The sequence below is a fragment of the Fukomys damarensis genome, unplaced genomic scaffold (assembly GCF_012274545.1).
Source record: "Fukomys damarensis isolate Sample0158 unplaced genomic scaffold, DMR_v1.0_HiC HiC_scaffold_24, whole genome shotgun sequence".
NCBI classification, from domain to species: domain Eukaryota; kingdom Metazoa; phylum Chordata; class Mammalia; order Rodentia; family Bathyergidae; genus Fukomys; species Fukomys damarensis.
In genome coordinates, this window is record NW_022900936.1 from 63,951,592 (window position 1) to 63,974,139 (window position 22,548).

At 41.0% G+C, this 22,548-nt stretch overlaps 1 protein-coding gene across 2 annotated transcripts in view; it reads right to left on the minus strand.

The window, feature by feature from the left end:
• The window catches only part of Gpr156 (G protein-coupled receptor 156), a 98,904-nt gene that overhangs the window by 44,675 nt on the left and 31,681 nt on the right, over positions 1–22,548 (minus strand). For both annotated transcript variants that reach the window (XM_033755917.1, XM_033755916.1), the window contains exons 2-3: positions 10,597–11,032; positions 10,321–10,457 (exon numbers count right to left, since the gene is read on the minus strand). In XM_033755917.1, the coding sequence (XP_033611808.1) occupies positions 10,321–10,457; positions 10,597–10,692 (233 nt within the window). In that variant the 5' untranslated portion in view covers positions 10,693–11,032. The remainder of the gene's footprint in view (positions 1–10,320; positions 10,458–10,596; positions 11,033–22,548) is intronic.

Here is a 22,548-nt window from a genome sequence, read left to right on the forward strand (position 1 = left end):
TAAAATACAGCGCCCCCTGAGGGAGCCCATAGTCTGATGCCAATCTCACTGTGTCCCTGTGGGAAGAATGGAGAGCACAGAAAGAGTCCAGGGTGCATCATTCTGCAGGGAATCTTACCCTAGGAAGAGATGGAGTTGGTGCCCACTCACCACGCATGAGCACAGAGGAAACAGAGAGGACTCCTCCTAGTGTCTCCAGGGTTTCTTAAGTTCCACCTTTAACCATATAGGTATTTGAATTGTGCCTCCCCCCACTACAAGGAGATGATTTTTTTTTTATTGAGTTTATTGGTACATTTAGGGATACAGTACAGTTACATTCATTGTTGGGATCATGTACCTTTACATGGCAAGTCTTGATTCTCATTTTTTTCCCCTCACCTCTGCCCTTCCTTCACCCCCTCCTCCCCTCCCCATCTACAAACACTTTATTTTCATCTTTTCATTCTCTCACATTTTTTTCTTTTCCCTTTTTGTTCTTCCCCTACGTATCACACCTTCCCTACACCTTTAGTTCCTTTCCTCCCATTTCTAAATGTCAGTAATCTTATTAGAATCTTATGCATTGTTGCAGAATATTCACACCAGGGAAACGATTTGGTATTTACACATGTGGGACTTATTTATTTCACTTAGGAGTATATCTTCAATATGTATCCATTTTCCTATGAATGAATCTATTCTCTCGCTCTTTATGGCTGAGTAATATTCCATTTTATAGAAAAACCACAACTTCTTTATCCAGTTTCCAACGGATGGGCAAATAGGTTGTTTCCAAGATTTAGCTATTACAAACTGTGCCGCTATAAACATGGGTGCACATACTTCTCTGTGATATGATTCTTTTAGTTCTCTTGGAAAGATACCCAACAGATGAACAGAGGTCAAATGGAACCTCCAGTCCAAGCTCTTTGAGGTATCAAGGAGATGATTTTATTTAAGCTAAATTTTACATATCTCCTTTTAACGTTAAAGGTCTGTTCCCAATACAGCAGCTAGATTTCCTGTTATGAAGATCTTGTCGTGTCATTCTTTAGTTCTGAATCCTATGGTGATTCCCTCTTATGGTTTGGGTCTAGATGTCCCCCCAAAGCCTCGTGGAGTCATAGGCTGGATCTAGAGTGTGTGAAGCTGGAACTGATTCACGATGCAGTGCTAGGCTCAAGGGTATTAGGATTAAGGGTGTGAGTGCTGCCCATCCTGAGTAGTCTGAATAAGGCAAAAGGGGCAGGGAGACTCTGTTAACTCTCGTTACCTTTGCTGCCTTGTGCGTGCCATGTTGTTTCTGCTCTGCCATGCCTGTTTGTCGTCCTTGCCTTGGACTTGGCTGACTATGGACTGAAACCTCTACAGACTGTAAGCCAAATAACTGTAAGCGCTTCTCCTCTGAATTTGAGCATCAGGTATTTTGTCTCAGCAATGAGAGAAAAGTAACTAACACATCCCCATAACATTCAAGGTGGAAGACAAAGCCAGTTCGCTGACCTGTGAGAGCACCACAGTATGGTCCTATTACTTCTCTGATGTCATCTTTTCCTTCTCTGCCTCATGCAATGTGCTCCAGCCATATCGGTCTCCCACTTTTAGTGGAGCACTAGGAGCATTCCTACTCTGAAGCTACTGCACTTTATGTCTCCTCTCCCCGAGTTGCTCTTTACCTAATGACTTGTTTCTGATGCCTTTCAAGTCTGCTATCAGATGTTACCTTCTCAGTGAGACCTTTCCTGGCTAAACTAAAAATGACAGCTAATACTCTGATATTTCCCATTCACTTTTCCTGTTTTATTTTTCTGCTCTGAACTCAATGCATATATTTTACTTCTGACTACTCACCCACTAGGAAAGCTAGTTTGGTGCAGGAAGTGATCTTTGCCTATTTTGTCCTGTGAGATAACCTCAGTGCATGGAATAGGATGTGATACAATGTTGGCCAATTCAATAACATTTGTTGAACTTGTAAGAACCTGATTATGAGAGAGCTTCTACAAGTACAGACCTCTGTGGCTAACAGTGCATCCAGAACAGACAGGTTTCAGTGATGACAAGTGGAAAGGGTAGTTTGGAATGAAAGGCCACAAGCAGGAGGTCTGGGAATCTGGGACTCTAGATGTGATGTTACAGGGTCCCTGAAGGGAGCAACAACAGAGAGAGGAGGAGAGGGAGAGGGATGGGGGAGGACAGAAAGAGAGAACAGTAGAAAGCAGCTGCCTAACTGTGGCAAGATTTTATGTAGAACTGATACCACACTAAACAAGTCAAAGAATAAAACTGTGTGTCAGCTAAGAGTTTACATTTACTATTATACTCTATTATATTCTAGGTCAGTTAATTTGTTCATTTAGGAACCAGAGTGAAATGCAGCCATGATGGAGAAACAAAGATGAATAAAGCTAAGCAGCTCATTACTGGTATGGAGCTTTCTCTTCCCAGTCCAGTGGGTGCCATCATCTTTGATGGGGTAAGGACAGTTGTACCTATGTATAACTATGGGCATGCAGAGGAACATGTCACGACTTCATCTAGGGCTCAGATCTACATCCACGTGCAGGATGGGCAAACAGCATTAGATCACTGTCCTAAAACTTTCCCTATGCATTAACACTGACTCCGCCTCATTTATTTCTGCCCACTCACCCACGTTCCATCCCATAGCCATTCTAGCTCCTTTGAACCTCTTTTCCTGCCCCAATCCTAGATACCAATGCTTTTTGACCTCAGTTTACACCCCCTATTCTGCCCAATCTTCTGGAATTGCTAATGAATACTTTTTCTTTTATGAGATTTAGCTTCCTTTTAGCTAAGACCTTGCAGGCTCTGTATACAGCCACTGCAGGCACTGATCCTGTGACACCACCCTGAAATTAAGTATGTGATTGGTATTTATTCTAGGATGGACTGGCTCACTTTTTTCCTTCTTGGTCCAGAATTGTAACCACCAGAAGGTCCCAAAGTCCTTATAGAGGCAGAAGATTATGCAAGTTTTCTCTTGGCCAGAAGGATCAGTACAACCTCCCTTTCTTCCCAATTACCTTCCTTTCAGATCCAGTTACTCAATCCACAATGACATATCTGAAACAACTGACCTGAAAGGAGAGCATCTCCTATCTCTGAAGGTTTGAAAAGTTATTTTTAAAAATACAGAATGCACTTTTTTGACTTATTTGTGTTTCTACCCAGGGGATGCATTTAAAGTGCCCAGAAACTCTTAAATCACATTTCACAGAGCACCTCGAGCACACAGGTATTCAGCTCAGTAAATATTGACATTGGCAGATAAACCTCACCTAGATATAAGGCTTTGGGAAGTTGAAAAGATAAAGAGAAGATGATTCTAACCCTTCTTAAAGCATGCTGCTTTGAGGACTTTTGTAATAATAGACAATTCCATGAACCTAGGAAGTCAAAAGTTCCAAGAGGAACACAACAATAACCTCCTTGAGAATTGTGACTCATGGAGTATGTTGAGTTTTCTAAAGGCAGAGAAAGCAAATCCAGCAGGGTACATAACAGTGTGAAACTCAACCCTGCCAGATGCAGGCAGAGGGCCTGTATGGGGAACTGGGAGAAGCTGTGACAGAGTGAGGAAGCCACAGGGACAGACTTGTTTCTGCTGTTCACCAGCATCTCTGGCTGCCATTTCTGACAGAGAGTGAGGTGAGGGCAGGCATGGCAGGGGCCTTTAGGCAGAGCTTCCAGTGTTCCAGGCACAGCAGTCATGGGCTCTGATAAGCTTTTGCTGCATACACTCTTGCTGGTTACATTGAATAAGGCAAGGCCCTGACTACTCTTCATCCAGGCCATTTCTCAGGGTTCTGTTTGTCTTGAGCAACACTAAGGGATCAGGTAACATCTTTCACAGACAAAATCCAGGCTTGTCGTGACTCATATAAAAGCAGTGAATCCTATAGGCTCAGGTTGCAGTCTTTGAACAGCAGCCCACTGCGTGGACAAGCATCTGTAATGGGCTCTGCATTATCTTCCCGGACCTGGGGGGTCTGGGACCCAGCACAGACCCAACAAAACTCTGACTACCGTTTTCACTATAAGTAATGAAGAACTTTGTCTCTGACCCAGGAGTCTTGTGTCTTTTGTTAATATCCATGAAGCATTAATAGGTTAGTATGTTAATTTGCAAGCAGAGTAAAAATGCATATCCTATGCCAGTGGGGGCAAAATTATGGCATAAGTGTTATTGTATTTTTCAATGTATGAGTTTTTTTTCTAAACTAAAACCTCAGTATTCAGGTTTCATTGCAGTGTTGGCACTTGGCAATAAATAAGTAGGTTTGAGGTTGCAATTTAGGCGCTTAACCTCTAAAAGTTTCACCATCACTGTACATTTTTGTTACTGAAACTTCTTGATTGCCCAGACAGTAAAATCTCAGATACTGAGAATTATCGTGGAACTGCTCTAACTCTGAGATGCAGCAATATATCAACAACAACTATTATCTGGTTTCCTTATCACAAGTGATTGTGAAATAAGATCTGAGTAAAAGACCTGATTGAACAAAGTTGGCCTAATGCGGATTCAAAATTGCCCTTGTCTTGTCCATTTCAGCGGAGTCACCAGGACTGTATCTTTTTGGGCCTGGAATATTTGTTTTGTTCCAACAGGTTAGCAAGGGCCTTATTAAATTGCATGAGGAACTTAAAACAAAATAGCCTCCCATACCAACGTTATCAATGGGTTTTAGGACACCCAGCATAGCCCTTTCGAAAAGGATACCTAATATGATACATATTTTAATTATGATGAGTTCCTCAGAAAAGAATGTTTATATAACATTTTAATAGCTTTAATGATATTTATCTGATATTCAATAAATTAAACATAAAGAGAATAATCTAATACGTTTTGAGACAATGTATAATACCCAAGAAAAACACAATAGATATGAGTATATTATCCCCAAAACTTTACACCATGACCCTTTGTAATTCCTTCTTGTTACTTTTTACAAACATTGCCTACCTGCAGGCAACCAATGATCTACTTTCTGTTAGTACAGATTAGATAACAATATATTAATTTTCTAGAACTTAGTGTCATTGGAATTACACACTATGTAATCTTTATTGCCCTGCTTTTTTCACTTACTATAATTATGTTGAGATTTATCCACAGTCTTCCAACTATCAATAATTCATTCTTTTTATTGCTGAGTATTATATAGATGGATATATAGAAGTTTATTTCATTCTGTGGTTTTCTTTCAGTCTCTAAAGATTCTCTATGGAAAAGATGTTTTTAACTTTTATAAAGTTGGTTTATCAATGTTTTCTTTTATGGATTACACTTTTGGTGTCATGTCTAAAAAATTTCTCTGCTTATTCTAAGGTCACAAAACTTTTTTCTTTTCTAGGTTTTACAGTGCTAGTTTTTACTAGCACTATGACCTATTTTGAGTTAATTTCTGAATATGGTGCAAAAATAGATCAAAATTCATTTTTGCATATGGATATTCAATTGTTCCAACATCATTTTTGGCGGGGGTGGTTTTGAGACAGGGTCTCACTATGTAGTTGAGACTGACCTGGAACTCACTATGTAGCCCAGGCTGTTCTTGAACTCACAACGATCCTCCTGCCTCAGCCTCCTGAGTGCTGGGATTACAGGCGTGCACCACCACACTCAGAAATCATTTGTGAAAGACTGAAGTTTGTCCACTGAACAGACTCTGCACTTTTGTTAAAAATCGGTTGATCACATATACATGGGTTTATATCTACAGTTTATTTATTTATTTATTTACTTATATTTTTGGAGCCAGGGACTGAACTCTGGTCCTTGTGTTTGCAGCGGCAGAACCACTGAGCAAAATCTCCAGCCTAAGTCTATTATTTTTTGATGTTGTTTGTATATGTCTATCTTTGCCCAGTACAAAACTATCACCTTTACCATAGTTCTGTAGTCTAGCCCTCCAACTTTCTTCTTTTGAAAAGATGTGTTTGTTATTCTGAGTCCTTCATTGTCATATGAATTTTGGAATCAGTTTGTCAATTTACACAAAGAAGGAAATGTGACTGTGATTGAGGCTATAATTAAGGGAGGGGAAGCTGACTTATTAACAATATTGAGTATTCCATGAATATATCATCATGTTTTCTTTGTCTCAACAATATTTAACAGTTTGCAGTTTGCAGGTATTTCATATTATTAGATTTATCCCTAAATATTTCATATTTTTGATGCTACTATACAAGGTCTTGTTTTGAATTTCACTTTTCAATTGTTTGTTGTTAGTGTATAGAAATACTGTTGTGCTTTGTATATTGGTCTTGTATCTTATAACCTTGTTACACTCATTTGTTAGTTGTAGTAGTTTTTGTTTTGTTTTGCTTTTTGATTTTGTTTACAAATAAATTTGACTTGGATTTTCTACATAAATAATCAGGTCACCTGAGGGTAAAGAAGACATTTTAGATTTGCCTTTTAAAAAGGAAATATCTTTGTGTGTGTGTGTGTGTGTGTGTGTGTGTGTGTGTGTGTATGATACCAGGGATCAAACTCAGGACCTTGTGCTTGCTAGGTGTGGTGTCTACAACCCCAGCCCTTGATTTCTTTTTTCTTGCACTGACTAAAACCTCTAACGCTGAACAGAAGCGAGGGTGGACATCTTCTTGTCTTCTTTCTGATCTTAACGGAAAAGCAGTCCATCTTTTACTATTAAAAATGATGTTAGCTATACATTTTTCATAGATACACTTTCTCAGGTTACGGAAGCTCTCTCCTATTCCTTGCTGAGATTGTACCAGAGCCAATGTTAAAATTTGTCAAATTATCTTTCGACTGAGATGACAGTTTTCATTTTTAGTCAGTAAATTCAGTGAACTTTCAGGCTGCAGGCTGGAATCGTCAGTTTCTTGTCATGTGGTCCTCCACCAGGCAGCTTACAATGTGGCAGTACACAGTGAACCAGGGGAAGAGATCTCCAAGATGGAAATACAATCTTTCTGTGACCTAGTATCAGAAGTGACATCTCATTAATAAGCAAGTCAGTAAGTCCAGCCTGTATTCAAGGAGATTTCACAGGAGGGTGGCTACCTGGAGTCGAGAAATACTGAAGAACATTTTACAGGCTGCCTAGCTTAGCCCTATATTTCCTTATTATCTTCTAATGTTTATAGAATCTATAGTAAAGTCACCTCTCCCACTGCTCATTTAGGTAATTGCACCCCCTTCAGTTAGAGGTTGATTGATGCTATTAATTTTCATAAAGCTATTGATTTTACTGATTTTTTTTTCTATTCTGTTTTTGTTTGCTATTTTATCCATTTCCACCGATCTTGATTTAATTTCTTTTTTCCTAATATGGAGGTTAGTGTTATAAATTTCCCCTATGAGTATTCAAATTTTGATGCATTTTCATTTTCATTCAGTCCAAACTACATACTATATTCCCTTTTGATTTGACCATGAATTGGTGTTTTGAGTTTCTGAATATTTTAGGACTTTCCACAGGTCTTTGTATTATTGATTTCTAATTTAATTTTATTGTGTTAAAAGTATATGAGTTTTATGATTTGAGTCCTTTTAATGCTTTTTTTGGAGACAAAGACTTGCTATATACTTCAGGCTGGCTTTAAACTCACTATGTAGCCTAGGATGGCCCAAAAATTAATGAAACTTCTTCTATGACCCAGAATATTATTTTCCTTGGTAAATATTTCATGTATACTTGAAAACAATGGTCTGCTGTTGTTGGGAGGAGGTCAAATTGGTTGATGGTATTGTTCAAATTTCCTATATCTGGACTGATTTTCTGATGTAGAATATTGTAAAATTTTTATCAAAAATACCATATCTGCAACTGAACTTAAACATAATTGTACTATTTTTATTAAAACATTTTTCCTTCTCTGGCAGGTGCATGTGTATTCATGTGTGTGAATGTGCGCACACACACACACACACACGTTTAGAGATCACAGAGATGAAATGAGGTTGTGATCTGATTGTGATGTTGCATACTTGAACAAATTTTTATTCAACAAATACTTTTGAAAATGGGTTATTTTATCTTTCCTGTCTGACTTACAGGCTATTTTGTTGCAATGTATTTTTATTAAGTGTCTCTTATTATTTTATTCTTTATGCCAAGTCATGTTCCCACCGCAAACAAAACAGGCAAGAAAATCTTTAACACAATGATGCATAGATTTCTACTTAATGTTATTTACTGGTGTTTCTTTTAAAAGAATGTATAAATGATAAGCCTGCATTTTTCAAAATTGTGTGTAAAAATAATAGCTTAGAAGAAATTTATGCTGGGTCCATAACACTCAAAACATATTTAACTTTGTAACAAGAATCCTACTAAAACAATAATTATCCCAATTAAAATGCTAGTGAGTGCTCAGTGAATATCCACTACCCTTTGTATCTGGGATCTCGGCTAATTTCTGTAACCTTAACCTGAAGATGTAGGTCAGTATTTATCTCTAATAGATAACACTGTCATCAAAATTAAAAGCATGCTCTGAATCAGTGCTTTCTTCAAAAAATCAAGTAAAGTGTTAAAACAAAAGGTAAAAATGTCCTTTGCTTCTTCATCCACGACAGCTTCATAGTCAGGAAAGACATGACCCTTAAAGCCATTAAATAGGCCACTACATACACTACAGGAAGGCAGTGCTATAGTACTGTATTCTTGGCTCAGGGTTTCATTTTTTAACTATGAAAACGCTTGCCTTTGAACAATTTAAACTACTGGCCTGCTTGAGGAAATATTACATGTGCAGCAATGACATCCTTTTTAATTCTTCAGCAGAGTATTAATTTGCATCATAGAAATGTGTTGCAGCTGAAAAGTCCATTTCACACTTCTTTAATCTCAAAATGCATGATTGTTTTTTCTCCCTAGCTATTTTCTTGGCAGCTGTCACCATTAGGATTTTAATATCCCTCCTCCTAAGATCACTGAATTTGTATTTACAAACTGAGCACCTGTTGTGTTCCAGATCTGTTCAAAATGCTGGAGGCCCAGTGGTGAGCACAACAAGCCAAGCTCCTGTTCTCAAAGACTTTATGCTCTGGTTGGGGATAATGATTTTAAAAAAGCAATTCAATAATACCAAGTATTATGAAGAGACTACAACAGGGAAATGTGGTAAGAAACAAGACAGGGGCTGAATGGCCATAGGGTAGAGAGGCCACTTTAGAGAGGATGGTCAGAGAAGACTTTTCTGAGGAGGTGATACTACAGCCGAGGCTTACAAGACGAGAAACAACTGGTTGTAGAAGATCTGGGCAAGAGAGCCAGGCAGAGGGAACAGCAAAGGGATAGAAGGCACAAAGGCCATGAGATGAAGGTGAACTTGCCCTGCTTGAGGAATAGAATGAAAAGTGGCTACGGCAGCCTAGGAAATACCCTCAGGTCAAGTGCCACATGTCACTGCCATATTGAGTTTGACCCAGCCATACAAGTCACTGGTAGTAGTTAACAATTCCCTGTTCTCAATGTCTAACATGGCAAATAGCACCCCCAAATGCCTGCCAGACAAATATAACTCACTGATCCTTATCTGAGCGCCAAATCCACAGGCAATGGAGCCCAACACACTTGATCACCAGGAGGTGGAAGGCTGGAGGGGGGCGGGATGAGTCTGGCCTCTGGGAGGAGTAGATAAATTCTGAGAGTGGGCTCCAACTTTCTAGTTGTCAGCTGTGGGCTAGGGTGAGAGCGCTGGAGAGTGGCTTCCCAGGAGGCAGGTGGGAAAGAGGGCAGGACAATGGTACAGTGTTGAGGTGGAAGAGATGTGATGGGCCCCAAGGGAAGACTCAAAGAGCAGCAGAGATAAGACTGTAAGCAAGCCACCGCTTTACTTCTGTGCCTGACATGGGTACCCCAGACACTTACCCTGAGAAGCTAGCGACTTCCCAGCCCACAAGAACTGTCCCCAGAACAGCCAGGCAGTAAAGCTTCACTGCTTTTGGTGCAAACCTTCATCCACTCACGATTGATTCCATTGTGCTGTCCACAAACTTTTATGTTGGTTTGGAAGTTTTCAACAGCCTCTCTTGTCCATGTAAATATCTCATCTCAAAAGCATTGCACTCTCCTTTATGGGGAGAAACTTTTTTATTTCTTCACTGGACATCCTGAGAACAGCTAGCACAATATTGGGCTATACCTTTCTCTTCTTTAGAGGGAACCACACTACAAGGCCAACAGTGTTTCAGCTGGACCTTCTCAAATGGCTCAGTGCCATAGTGGGAGGCCAGCTTTGCTAATTTTGGCTCACCGCTTGTGGCACTGAAATGAAACCAATGCTTTAGGCTATGAGAGAGGAACAACCGGGCATGGGGCTGCTTACCTGTTCTTCCTGCAGCGAATTGTGAAGGCAAGAAAGAAGAGCATCAAAAGTAATCCACAGCTGAGAAAAGTCCAGACAATACCCAAGAGGGCAGGAGATAATGAAGAGATGGTACTGCTGCTGTCCTGGAAAGTGGCCTGAAGCCAGAATACAGAGAAGATGTTAGGAATAACACCAAAGCATACCTGGGCAATTCCGCCTCTTCGTCCTCTCCCCTCCTCATCCCACCAACATACACATCTGAGCAGTCCTAATATTCCTTGGCTACTCACTTACAATTCTTGTCCTGCAGAGATCATGAAGGGGTCTTCGATCCAGCTCCTGGCCTGGAAAACTGTCACAGAACTTGGAGCAGTTTATTTCAGGCTCCATGTCACCACATGTTTTCTTGGTGGGCACTTATTCACAGTCTTGGTTACCCACTGGCTGAGATGTGGACCTTCGACTAAAACACAAGAGCAACCTGGATCTTTCTTTCAGGCATCCCATTTTGGAGTTGGCTCTGGGTGCAGAATCCAGGATAAACAACCAATTCAGGGAGAAGCGAAGGGTTATTTCAGTAGGCTTCTTCATCAGACATACTCCAACATCAGACATTCTTCAGCTGGTCCCTGCTGCCCATTGTACTGTGTTAGCCAGGTGGGCAACTCAAAGTGACAATTCTGGCTCACCACCAGAGGGCAGTCACTGCCCCACGGACTCACTCTGGGCCCTGATGGAAGGAAAGCAATTAGGCCCATTAGCAAGCAATCTCTCACCCTCCCTCCCTCCCTCCCACATATACAGGTTTAAAAATATTTTGTTTCCATTTTATGTCGTTATATCTATTATGTATAATTATATATATGCATATATTACAAATTTAATGTTTTAATAAATATTTTAAACCATGATAATAAAAACTACTTTAAAAACAAAGATAAAGCACATCTATGAATTTCTAAGTGAAAATCTCTACATTCTCTGTTGAGGCCCTTTCTATGGCCAAGCACCGCAAAAACTTTACTTGTGACTTCTAAGGTACATCTTTCTGTTTCCCCTCTTGGAAACCCTGAGCTTCTCCAAAATCTTTCCATGTAGCTCCTGGCTTAAGCTCTCTTTGATCCTGGGTGGCCTGGCTGTCTCCATATGTGATCTGTTGGTCTTTAGCGCCTGTCCTTTCAGCCTTAGAACATTCTCTGTCCAGTCAATTGGGACTGCCCAAAGATCTTGCTTGCTTTTTTAAAAAAGCATTACATTCAGAGAGGAGAGATTACTCAGGTAATAATAGTGAGAGGAGCTGGGAAGCTGTAGAAATTTCTACTGATTGAGTGGCTGAGGATGGTGTTCTCTCAACCGGTTCTTGCAATATGAATATCATGAATTAAAAAGCTCAACTTTTTGCAGATCAAAGACAAAAAATTCAAACTGGTACCAGTAGAAAAAGTGGACATATCCCTAATTCTTTAAAGCAAATCCCCTTGACAGAAAAAATAGATATGAAATTTTACTGAGAAAATTTAAGAGGATGCCACTGCTGCTTCGTGTTTTTGAAACAACGTAGAACAGTATTCTGTGATTATAGAGGACTGAACAAAAATATTATTATTATTTCAATAGCCACTGAACACAGGGCCCATATTTAAGCCAGAACAATAGTGACAGGTGTAGAATGCCATCTTTGGGCTGTGCGTGTTTAGGCATGAACAATATAGCACCAGGTGTCGCCCATTCATTGGCCTCTAATACATTCCTGAATTATTTACCAGGTTCATTACAATAAGATCCCCAGAGAACTAAAATTCACCATCTCCCATCCAGACATTTAAATTCTTGTGCAGTCTTGTCAGATTACTGGAATGCAAAATGATGAATCAATATCAAAACCTGGCTCTTTTCATTCTAATTTAGTTTGCTTTTAATTGCTCAAAGACATTTTCTTAAAGTTAGACATTCCCTACTGAACCTTCTAGAATAGAAAAATACCATAAACCACAGAGAGAACTGCACTAAATGAGGGATAGAAAAACATTTTCTATATTGTCCTTTTAATCCTACTAAAAAATTAAGTATACTTACATTTGAACCTGATTAAGTGTGTGTGTATGTATCTATTATTTGAAAGAAATGTATGTGTACATGTATGGGTATGAATAAAGTCTCACTTTGTTGTCATTACTATATTATGCATAACATAAAAAACATGGTTCCTCATTTTCAAATAAGGAAATCAAAAGGCAAAGAAGTGAACAAACTTGCTTTAAGCAAGATTTTAATGTAGGAGTTTGCATTCCAAGGTCTTTCCAGTATACTCTGCATGGGGCAAAGAGTGTGGATCAACCTCTCTTAAGAAGGTACCATTGGGCCCAGCATGGTGGTGCACACCTGTAATCCCAGCACTCAGGAGGCTGAGGCAAGAGAATTGCTGTGAGTTAAGACCAGCCTGGGCTGCATAATGAGTTCCAGGTCAGTCTGGACTACATAATGAGACTCTGTCTCAAAAAACAAAACAAACAAACAAAGAAGGAATTACTGTACTGCCGAGGTTTTCCAGGTCTGGTTCCCTTCTGTGGGTTTGCTGAAATATGGCACATCATGGCACATCTATACCAGTGATTCCCAACTAAAGCAATTTTGCATCTCCAGGGGGACATATGGCAAAATTTGGAGACATTTGTGGTTAGCAAAACTGGGAGGCAAGTGCTACTGACATCTAGTAGGCAGAAACCAGAGATCATGTTGAATATCTGCCGTTAATGGAGTGAGAGAGAAAACAAACGATTATCCAACCTCAAGTGTCAGTAGTACTAAGGCTGAGAAACCCTGGTCAACATTGTGAGTCTAGGAAGGGCTGACAAACTTAAGCCCAAATCATCTGTGAGAGACTGTGAACGTGATGGGGTTATCTGGATACAACCTGAGAGAGCAACTGTGATTTGGGATAAATTTCTGAGCACATTTAAATGTTCTGCTGGACAGAATAAACTCACTGGCGTGGAACTCTGGGTATGAAGCAACCTTCAATCCTTGGATATTTAGTGTAGGAATTTTATACACCATATTAGTATCTCATATGAGGCAAGCATACAACTCCAAAGCTGGCACAGAGGTTCAAACATGAGGAGCTGGTGCAGCAATGAAGGGTTCAGTTATTGAGGAGAGACAGTAACGCTGGGTGTGGTAGTGCACACCTGTAATCCCATTACTTAGGAGGCTGAGGCAGGAGAGTCACCATGAGTTCAAGGCTAGCTTGGGCTACATAGTGAATTCAAGGCAAGCCTGGACTACACAGTGAAACCCTGTATCAGAGAGAGAGGGAGAGAGACAGTGGGAGGGAAGGAGAGAGAAAGGGAGGGAAGGAAAGAGAGAGAGGGAGAGGGAAGAGATAGTTGAACGATTGCACAAAATGTTGAATGATCGGGGAGATGATGGGGAATAGTTAGAAAAGGCAATGGTGAGGCATGCAACCACAAGACAGAGTCAAAATGCATGGATCCAGAAAGGTCTGCCAGACCCCTCTGAGAGAAGTCTTCCCCCAGGGGGACGGAGGGCCATGCATAGTAGTACTTGGATTTTACCTGACAGAAGTTACTGAATATAGTGAACCCTTGACTTAAAAACTCCATTTGTTTGTGAAGGCTGTGTAACTCAAGCGGCCTGTAAATCAAGATTATTTTCTCATAAGAAATAAGGAAAAGACCCTCAATCAACTCCAAACCTCCCAGCCGGGCATGGTGGCACACGCCTTTAATCCCAACACTTGGGAGGCCAAGACAGGAGGATTGCTATGAGTTCAAGACCAGCCTGGGCTACATAGTGAGTTCCCGGTCAGTCTCAACTACATAGTGAGACCCTGTCTCAAAAAACAACAACAACAACAAAAAATCCAAACTTCCCAAAGAACCCCTTAACTAAACTTTTCAAAATAAAAAGGGTTGTATGTGTGTAATTTACCAGAAACACCAAGAATTTTCCTCATGTACTCACCAAAAAGTTGTAAAATGTGCCTAGTTTACCAGAAGCAACAATTTCATACCATATTCATCATTCAAGTTGACATCTTTGACTTGAAGAAAGGGAGGATAAAATGGCAGGTAGTTATTGTTTGGAAGGAGAATCCCCTTCCATAAGAACATGAGGAATCTGGTTCTCTGGTATCCTTTCTGTCCTTGGGAGAGTCTGTAGCCCATTAGCACCTGCTTCTGGCTCACTAGGTCTCAAACTTTTCAGAACTGAAAACTGGTTTACGGTTGTTTTCTTTAACACTGTTCTTTAGCATAACAGGACATTGTCATTAAGCAAGTGAAAGCAATGATTGGCTTTTTCTGTCTGGGTGGGTCTTCTCTACAAATGTTTGTAGCTCTGTCCAATTTTTCAGGATTTCCTTTATTTCAGATGAAGAATTTTGCTGCACTGATTACTGATACTCCCTTTCTTCTTCAGAAAGTTCCTCAGCTGCCATTCTGCTGCTTAGCCAGAAGTTGCTGAAGTTCCTCTGTAGACAGTTCCTCTGTGTGTTCCTCCACCAGGTCCTCAACATCACCACGGTCTACCTGCAGGCCTATGAACTCTGCTATAGTGACAGTGTCATCAACCACAGAGACAATTGAAGGCTCAGCTCCTCTACACAGCCTTCAAAGTCTCCCTCCTGTATAATTTTAGGCCACACTTTCTTCAAGGCAAATGTCAGTGTGCTTAGAGAGACAATGACCCAGGATTTCTCAGTTAACCCCACACAGGAAAGACCAGCATTTGGGTCGTAAGTCAAGAATTGGTCCTACGTTAAAACTAAAATTCTGGTCATGACCCATATTGTTCATATGTGAGGCCATTCATAACCTGAAAGGGTCCACTGTTCAGGTGTGATAGTTAACTGATTGTGTCAACTTCAGTGATAAATGTCCAACTAAACTGAATTAGCAGATTTTGGGTGTGGCTGAAGGAATTGACTGAAGATTTGCTGGGATGTACTGGGTGTGAAGGATAGCAAAGGATAGGTTTGCCACCTGAATGGTATAAAAGGGAAACAAAGAAGGAAGGCTCACTTCTGATTTTTTGGAGGAGCTCCAGTCTTCACCTTCAGCTTGGATGTTGTCTCCTGGATTCTAGCAGACTCTTCAGCTTTGTCCTGCAGACCCCTCAGCCTTCTATCATAGACCCTTTTCCCCACCTACAGTGGCAGAAGCCTCTCCTACAATACCTGAAGAAACTAATCCTGTGCTGACCAAGCTGGATAATGCTGGCACTACTCTCAAAGCACCTTCATCACCCATTTTTGCCTCTAGGCCCATAACCAGGCTCAAATCATAGGAGGCTCTTTAGGGGGAGTGACATACATACTGTAAGCCATGAAGAGGTCGGCTGTTCTCCCAAAGAACTTCTCTAATTCTCATAAGCACCAGCCTGATGAGATTATGTGTGTGGGATAATGGTGACAAAAACACATGAACCAGTTAATCCAAGATTCTGATTTAATGTTGATACCCCTAGAGTAAAAAGAGGTGCTAACAGTTTATTTGTCTGGGTGGCAGATGTATGGGTCAAAAGATGGGCCACTGTGTATGAGTTAGAGATGCTGATATTCCACGGTTTACTGTTGATGAGAGGATTCACAGGCTCAGGGAAATGGGAATGCTAGAGTGGATTTGTCATGTTAAACCAAATCCACCACAATGGGATGATCCAGAAAATGTACCCTTCACTAACACCGTGAGAAACAGATTCATGAGGGGAGCTCCAGCATCCATGAAGAGCCCTGTCATTGGTCTTCTCTATATGTCAGAACTTACAGTGGGGACCATGGTTAACCACTTGGAAAACTTAAGGAAAATGGGTTGAACTGGATCCTCGTGCGGCACACTTAATTGCCAAAGGAAAGGTACACACACCATAATGGGCAGCAGAAGGTAAAGAAGGATAAAAATGGTCTGACACATGTAGAACTATGGCACTGGCTGATAAGCCATTATGTTCCCAAAAGTGAAATGGGAAGTCTACATTTTTACTAGATTTATATACTGTAATCAAAAAAAATTTTCAGGGTGAATCAACAGAAACCTGCTGCAAGTCATAGTAATGGGGAATCAAAATCCCTCAACTGGTTCCCATATCTGAGCCAGTTTACAGACCCAGAACCCTTTGAACGAAGAGGAGGCCAGGTCCCCTTGAAGGAGAGTGCTGGTGCACTACCAAAAATTTATAGTCATTCTTTCTCCTAACCTTCCCGAAGGGACCTATGATTTTTACCAGAGTAACTAACTGGGGAAGAGAAATGATCACACATATTTTGGGAGAATACTGGACACTGGTTCTAAACTAACACTGATTCCAAGGGATCCAAAATATTGTGGCCTCTAACAGTAGGGACCTTTGGAGGTCAGGTGATCACTGGGGTTTTAGCTAAAGTCCAACTCACAGTGGATATAGTAGGACCTCAAATTCATCCTATAATTATTTCTCCTGTTGCAGAATATATAATTGGGATAGACATACAGTGGTACCTTTGTTCACAAACACTTCTGTTTGCAAGCAATTTGGTTTGCAAACAGAACCATTTGGCAAAAATTAGTTTTGTTTACAAATTGTGCATTAGATGACAAACACAATCACAGTCATCTTTCTCACCAAAACACAAATATGGCTATCTTTTCCAAACCTGTAGAACAAACTGAGTTTGTGAACTGCAGCATCACTATACTTAGTATTTGGCAGAATCCTAACCTTGGCTGCTATGGTTGGAAAAGCCAAATGGAAGCCATTAGAGTTGCTTTACCTGGTAAAATAGTAAGGCAAAAATCAATATTGTATCCCTGGAAGAAATGCAGAGATTAGTGCCCTGGTTCAAAAGGATTTAGAGGTGGTGGTTCCCATCATATCTCCATTTAATTTTCACTCGGCCTGTCACAAGACAGGTGGGTCTTGAAGGATGATGGTAGATTACTGAAAAGTGAACCAAGTGGTGACTACGATTGCAGCTGCTGTACCAGATGTGGTATCCTTGCTTGAGCACACTAAATAGAAATGGCATACACACGATCAAGCCATAGGAAACCCAAAGGGTACAAGTAAATTACATGAAGAAGTTGTCCAGATGCCCATGGCTCCTACTCCTGCTATATTGCCTTCTCTTTCCCACATGCATTTATGGCCTCATGGGGTGTAACATATGATCAGCTGTGAGAGGAAGAGAGGGCTAAGGTCTGATACTTGGGATGTAACTACTGATTTGACAGATGACTTCTTGTCCATACCTATGTATAAGGCCTATTAGAAACTGTAGAGGGCTGCAACATTGATTGTGCCCAAAGCAAGCTGTAAAGAGTCAATCCAACAGTTGGCTTGTTTATAGAAGTGAGTCTGGCTGAAGCCGATGTGCTAAGGTCAGAGTAACTTGCACCCAAATTCTGTACCCATAACTAAAACCTTCAGGATAGAAGGACAATGTTCCAATTACAATCATATATTTTGTCTATTCTGTTCCTATTTCAAGAATGCTTTGTCTTGTCCTTTATGAGCCTTGTTTACATTAATTTCCACAAAAACCACACGTTGCCTTTACCCCAATTGATTGCCAATAAAAGTCAGTGCCTGGGACGTGGTGCAGCGCCTTTGTCGGCTGCACTGACATTCGTCATCCTGGCACCCGCTTTCTCTCTCTTAGTTCTGTCTCTTAGTGTATTCTTGTCCTCAGCCCTACATCACACACTGGGCAGGTGGGCGACTCAAACCTGACTACAGGGCTCTCTGTCACAGACAATTTGCATTCAGCTGGCAAGTCTAGCAATATACTTTCACTGTCCTACTTCGGAGTTATATTGACTCTCTAGCTTTCTATCACAACTTAGTTCACAGGAGACTTGATTGCCTTTTTCTCCCACGAGGTATCACACTTGTTCATTACATTGATGATACTATGCTGACTGGACCAAGTGGGCAGAAAGTAGCAGCCATTCTGGATTTGTTCCTTAAGTATTTGAGAGCCAGAGGATGGGAACTATATCCAACTAAAATTCAAGGACTTTATACCTCAGTGAAATTTCCAGGGGTCCTGTGGTGAGGGGCATGTAGAGATATCCTTCCTAAGGTTAAAAGATAAGTTATTGCACCTGGCTCCTCCTATAACCCAAAAAGAGGCACAACACCTACTGGGCCTATTTGGATTCTGGAGTCCACACATTCCTCACTTAGCTGTTTCCCTCTGGCTCATTTACCAAGTGACTTGGATTTGATTGGATCCCAGAGTAACCAAAGGCTCTGCAGCAGATCTAGGCTGCTGTGCAGGCTGCTCTGCTGCTGGGGCCATTTGATCCAGCAGATCCAATGGTACTTAGAGTGCCAGTGACAGGTAGAGATGCTATTTCGAGTTTCTGGCAGGCAGGTAGGTGAATTGCAGCAGAGACTGTTAGGACTTTAGACAACTACTCTCCCTTTGACAAACAGCTCTTGGCCTGCGACTGGCCCTTGGTGGAAACCGAATGCTTGACCATGGGACCCTGGGTTACCATGCAACCTGAGTTATCCATCACGAGCTGGGTATTATCTGATTCACAAGTCATAAGCTTGGATGGGCACAGCAACAGTCCCATCATTAAATGGAAATGGTATATATGTGATCAAGCCAGAGCAGATTCAGAGGACACAAGTAAATTCAAGAAGTTGCCAGGTGCCCATGGTTCCCACTACTGCTATACTGCCTTTTACTTCTCACATGCACTTATGGCCTCATGGGCTATGTCATATGATCAGCTGTAAGAGAAAGAAAAGGTTAGGGCCTAATTTAAGGATAGTTCTGCATATTATGCAGGCACCACCCACAAATGGAGAACTACAGCATTACAGCCCCTTTCCAGGACAATCCTGAAGGACAGTGGTGAAGGGAAATATTCACAGTGGGCAGAACTTCAGACAGTGCACCTGATGGCACATTTTGCCTGGAAGGAAAAATGGCCAGATGTGTGACTGTATACTGCTTCAAGGGCTATAGCTAATGATCTGGCTAGATAGTCAGGGTGTGCGTAGAAAATTTGTTACAAGGATATTTGGGGAAGAGGTATGTAGATAAATCTCTCCATATGGGTAAAGGATGTAAAAAAAAAATGTATCCTATGTAAATGCTCACCAAATGGTGACCTCAGCGGAAGATGTTAACAATCAAGTGGGTAGGATGACCTGTTCTGTAGACAGTAGTCAACCTATTTTTTAGCCACCCCTCTCAATGCCCAATGAGCTCATGAACAGAGGGCCATAGTGGCAGGGATGGAGGATATTCAAGAGCTCAGCAACATGGACTCCACTCACGAGGCTGATCTGGCTACAGCCCTGCTGAATGCCTGATATTCCAACAGGAGAGACCAACACCGAGTCCCCAGTGTGGCACCATTACCTAGGGTGATCAGCCTGTGAACTGTTGGCAGGTGGATTATATTGGACTGCTTCCATATAGAAAGGACTGTGCTTTGTCCTTATTGGCAAAGACACTTATTCTGGATACGGATTTCGCTCCCCTGCATATAATGCTCTGCCAAAGCTTCCATCTGTGGACTTACAGAATACTTTACCCACCACTGTGGAATTCTACACAGCATTGCCTCTGAGCAAATAACACATTTCATGGCCAAAAAGTGAGGCAATGGGCTCATGCTCATGGAATTCACTGGTCTTGCCATTTTACTTGCCATCCAGAAGTGGCTGGATTGATAGAAAGGTGGAAGGGTCTTTTGAGAACACAGTCACAGCACCATTTAGGGGGCAACAGCTTGCAGGGATGGGACAAGGTTCTTCAAGAGACTGTGTATACTTTGAATCAGCATCCACTATATGGCACTGTGTCTCCCACAGCCAGGATGCACGGGTCCAGGAATCAAGCGATGGAAGTGGGAATGGTACCACTCACCATTACCCTAACTGATCCACTAGGAAAAGTTTGCTTCCTCTTCCCATGACCTTATGCTCTGCTGGCTCAGAAGTCTTAGTTCCAGTCTGACAAAGGCTTGTACCAGTAAGCACAGTGATCATACCAAGGAACTGCAAGATAAGACTCCCCTGGTCATTTTGGTCTTCTTGTGCCTCTGAATAATCAAACTAAAATGGAAGTTACAGTGTTGGCAGGGGTGAATGACCCAGGCTACCAAGAGGAAATTGGACTATTGCTCCACAATAGAGGAAAGGAAGAATATACTTGGAGTGAAGGAGATCCCTTAGGGCACCTCCTAGAGCTACCATTCCCCAGTATTAAGGTCAGTGGGAAACTACAACAACCCAATCCAGGCAGGGGTGAAGGTGAGTCATTCCACCAGAGGAAGAATGAAGACCCGCTGAGGTGCTTGCTGAAGGTCAAGGGAACACAGGATGGGTAGCAGAAGAAGGTAGTTCTAAATTATCAGCTACATCCCATGATCAGCTACAGAAATGAGGATTGTAATTGTAATAGTTCTTGTCTAACATGCTTCCTATGTATTGCAGTGCTGATAGACTTAATATTGGTTCTCAAGTACTGTTCAACCTATGTTATAGTGTTCAAGTATGAAATGTAAGGAGTAAGCATCACCCAAAGAAGATTTGCCTTCTGCTCTGGGGAGGAAATTAGTGTGTTTTTGTTTGTACATAGGATAGTTAAAACATATTAAGTGCATAATTAATGAACTTGTTTTTGTATCTGGAGGCTCTGGTTTAAAGAGATGTATATGGTTGTCAAATTGACATTGTGATAGTTAACTATATCAATTTAAATTCCCAACTAAATTGGATCAGCATAGTTCTGGGTGTGACTGGAGGTATACACTGAAGATTTGCTGAGATTTAGTGGGTATGAGTGACCTCAACCAATAGTCTGGCCTTGAACTCACTATGTAATCCAGGTAGGCCTCAAAGTCATAGTGATCCTGGGCCGGGGATTTAGCTCAGCAGTTCGGTGGCCTGACTCGCAAGTGCAAGGACCCAAGTTCAATCCCCGACACCAATAAAAAAAAAAAAAAAAAAAAAAAAAAAAAGTCATAGTGATCCTCCTGCCTCTGCCTCCCAAGTACTGGGATTACAGGCATGTACCACCATGCCCAGTTCCTAAATGGTATAAAAGGGAAATAAAAATTGAAGGCTTGCTCCTGTTTCTTTGGAGGAGCTCTAGTCTTCACTTTCAGCTTATATGTTGTTTCCTGGCTTCTAGCACAGACTTTTCAGCCTTCAGGACAGACCCTTCAGCCTTCTGATGTGGATTCACATGGGACATTACAGTGAGTTCTAGGCTTCAACGGGATCCTTTGGATCCCCAGCACACAGACAGCCCTTTTGCACTTTTCCATACCTGATTCTCTGGGTGGTCACTGTAAACCAACATTGTAAATTTTTATATATGTATATATTTTTCATTAAATCTGTTTCTCTAGTAAGCACTGACCAAATGCAAGATGGACTTTTACAGGTTCACAACTTCCAGGAGCCCTTTATCTTTCCACAAAATCTCCTTTATTTTCTATACATTGTTTCTGGTTAATGACTACTACTGTCTTTTAACAAGTTGTTTTGTAATTAGTGGAATTTCTGCTTCTGCTCATGAAGAAAGAACTGCTATAGGAATTGCCTTCCCTTTGTAAACAACTTAAAATAACTCTTTTCAGGTACTGGAAAATGGAGAGCATAAGGACTGTAGCTCCTGAGAGATACCACCTGAAGGGAATTTCTGGGCTATAGCCATGGAACAAAATCCACGCAGAACCTAAATGTCTTGCTAAGACTAGACTGGCATTTGAGGACACTGAGGGACTTAAAATTTGTGGAACAGAGTAATGGAGAAAAGAAAGTGCAGAAAGCAAGAGGCAGAGAAAGAGCTTTGGGAATCTGTCAGAGTACTGATGTCAGTTTGGGTAAGAGAAAGCTACTTAAAGCTGAATAAATAAACACTGGTGGGCAGTAGATGAGTGATTCCTGGAGCTGGTAATACTTTGCATTCCACCAGCTAGAGAATAAACACCACAGTATATAGTACATTGGATCAAAACTCAGAAAAGCTATGCCTTAATAGAAAGGAACTAAATTAACCATAGACCAGAGGCTATGCTGGACCTACCCTAATAGTATTTAAAAGAAAGTCTTAAAAGGATCAAAGTGATCTACAAAAAACTTAACAGTATCCTAGAACACAATCCAATACTCTTTAAAGAATATAATAAGATTCCACACTCAACAAAATAGAATTCAATATGTTCATCATCCAATAAAAAATCACCAGCCAGTCACACAAATAAAAAATATAAT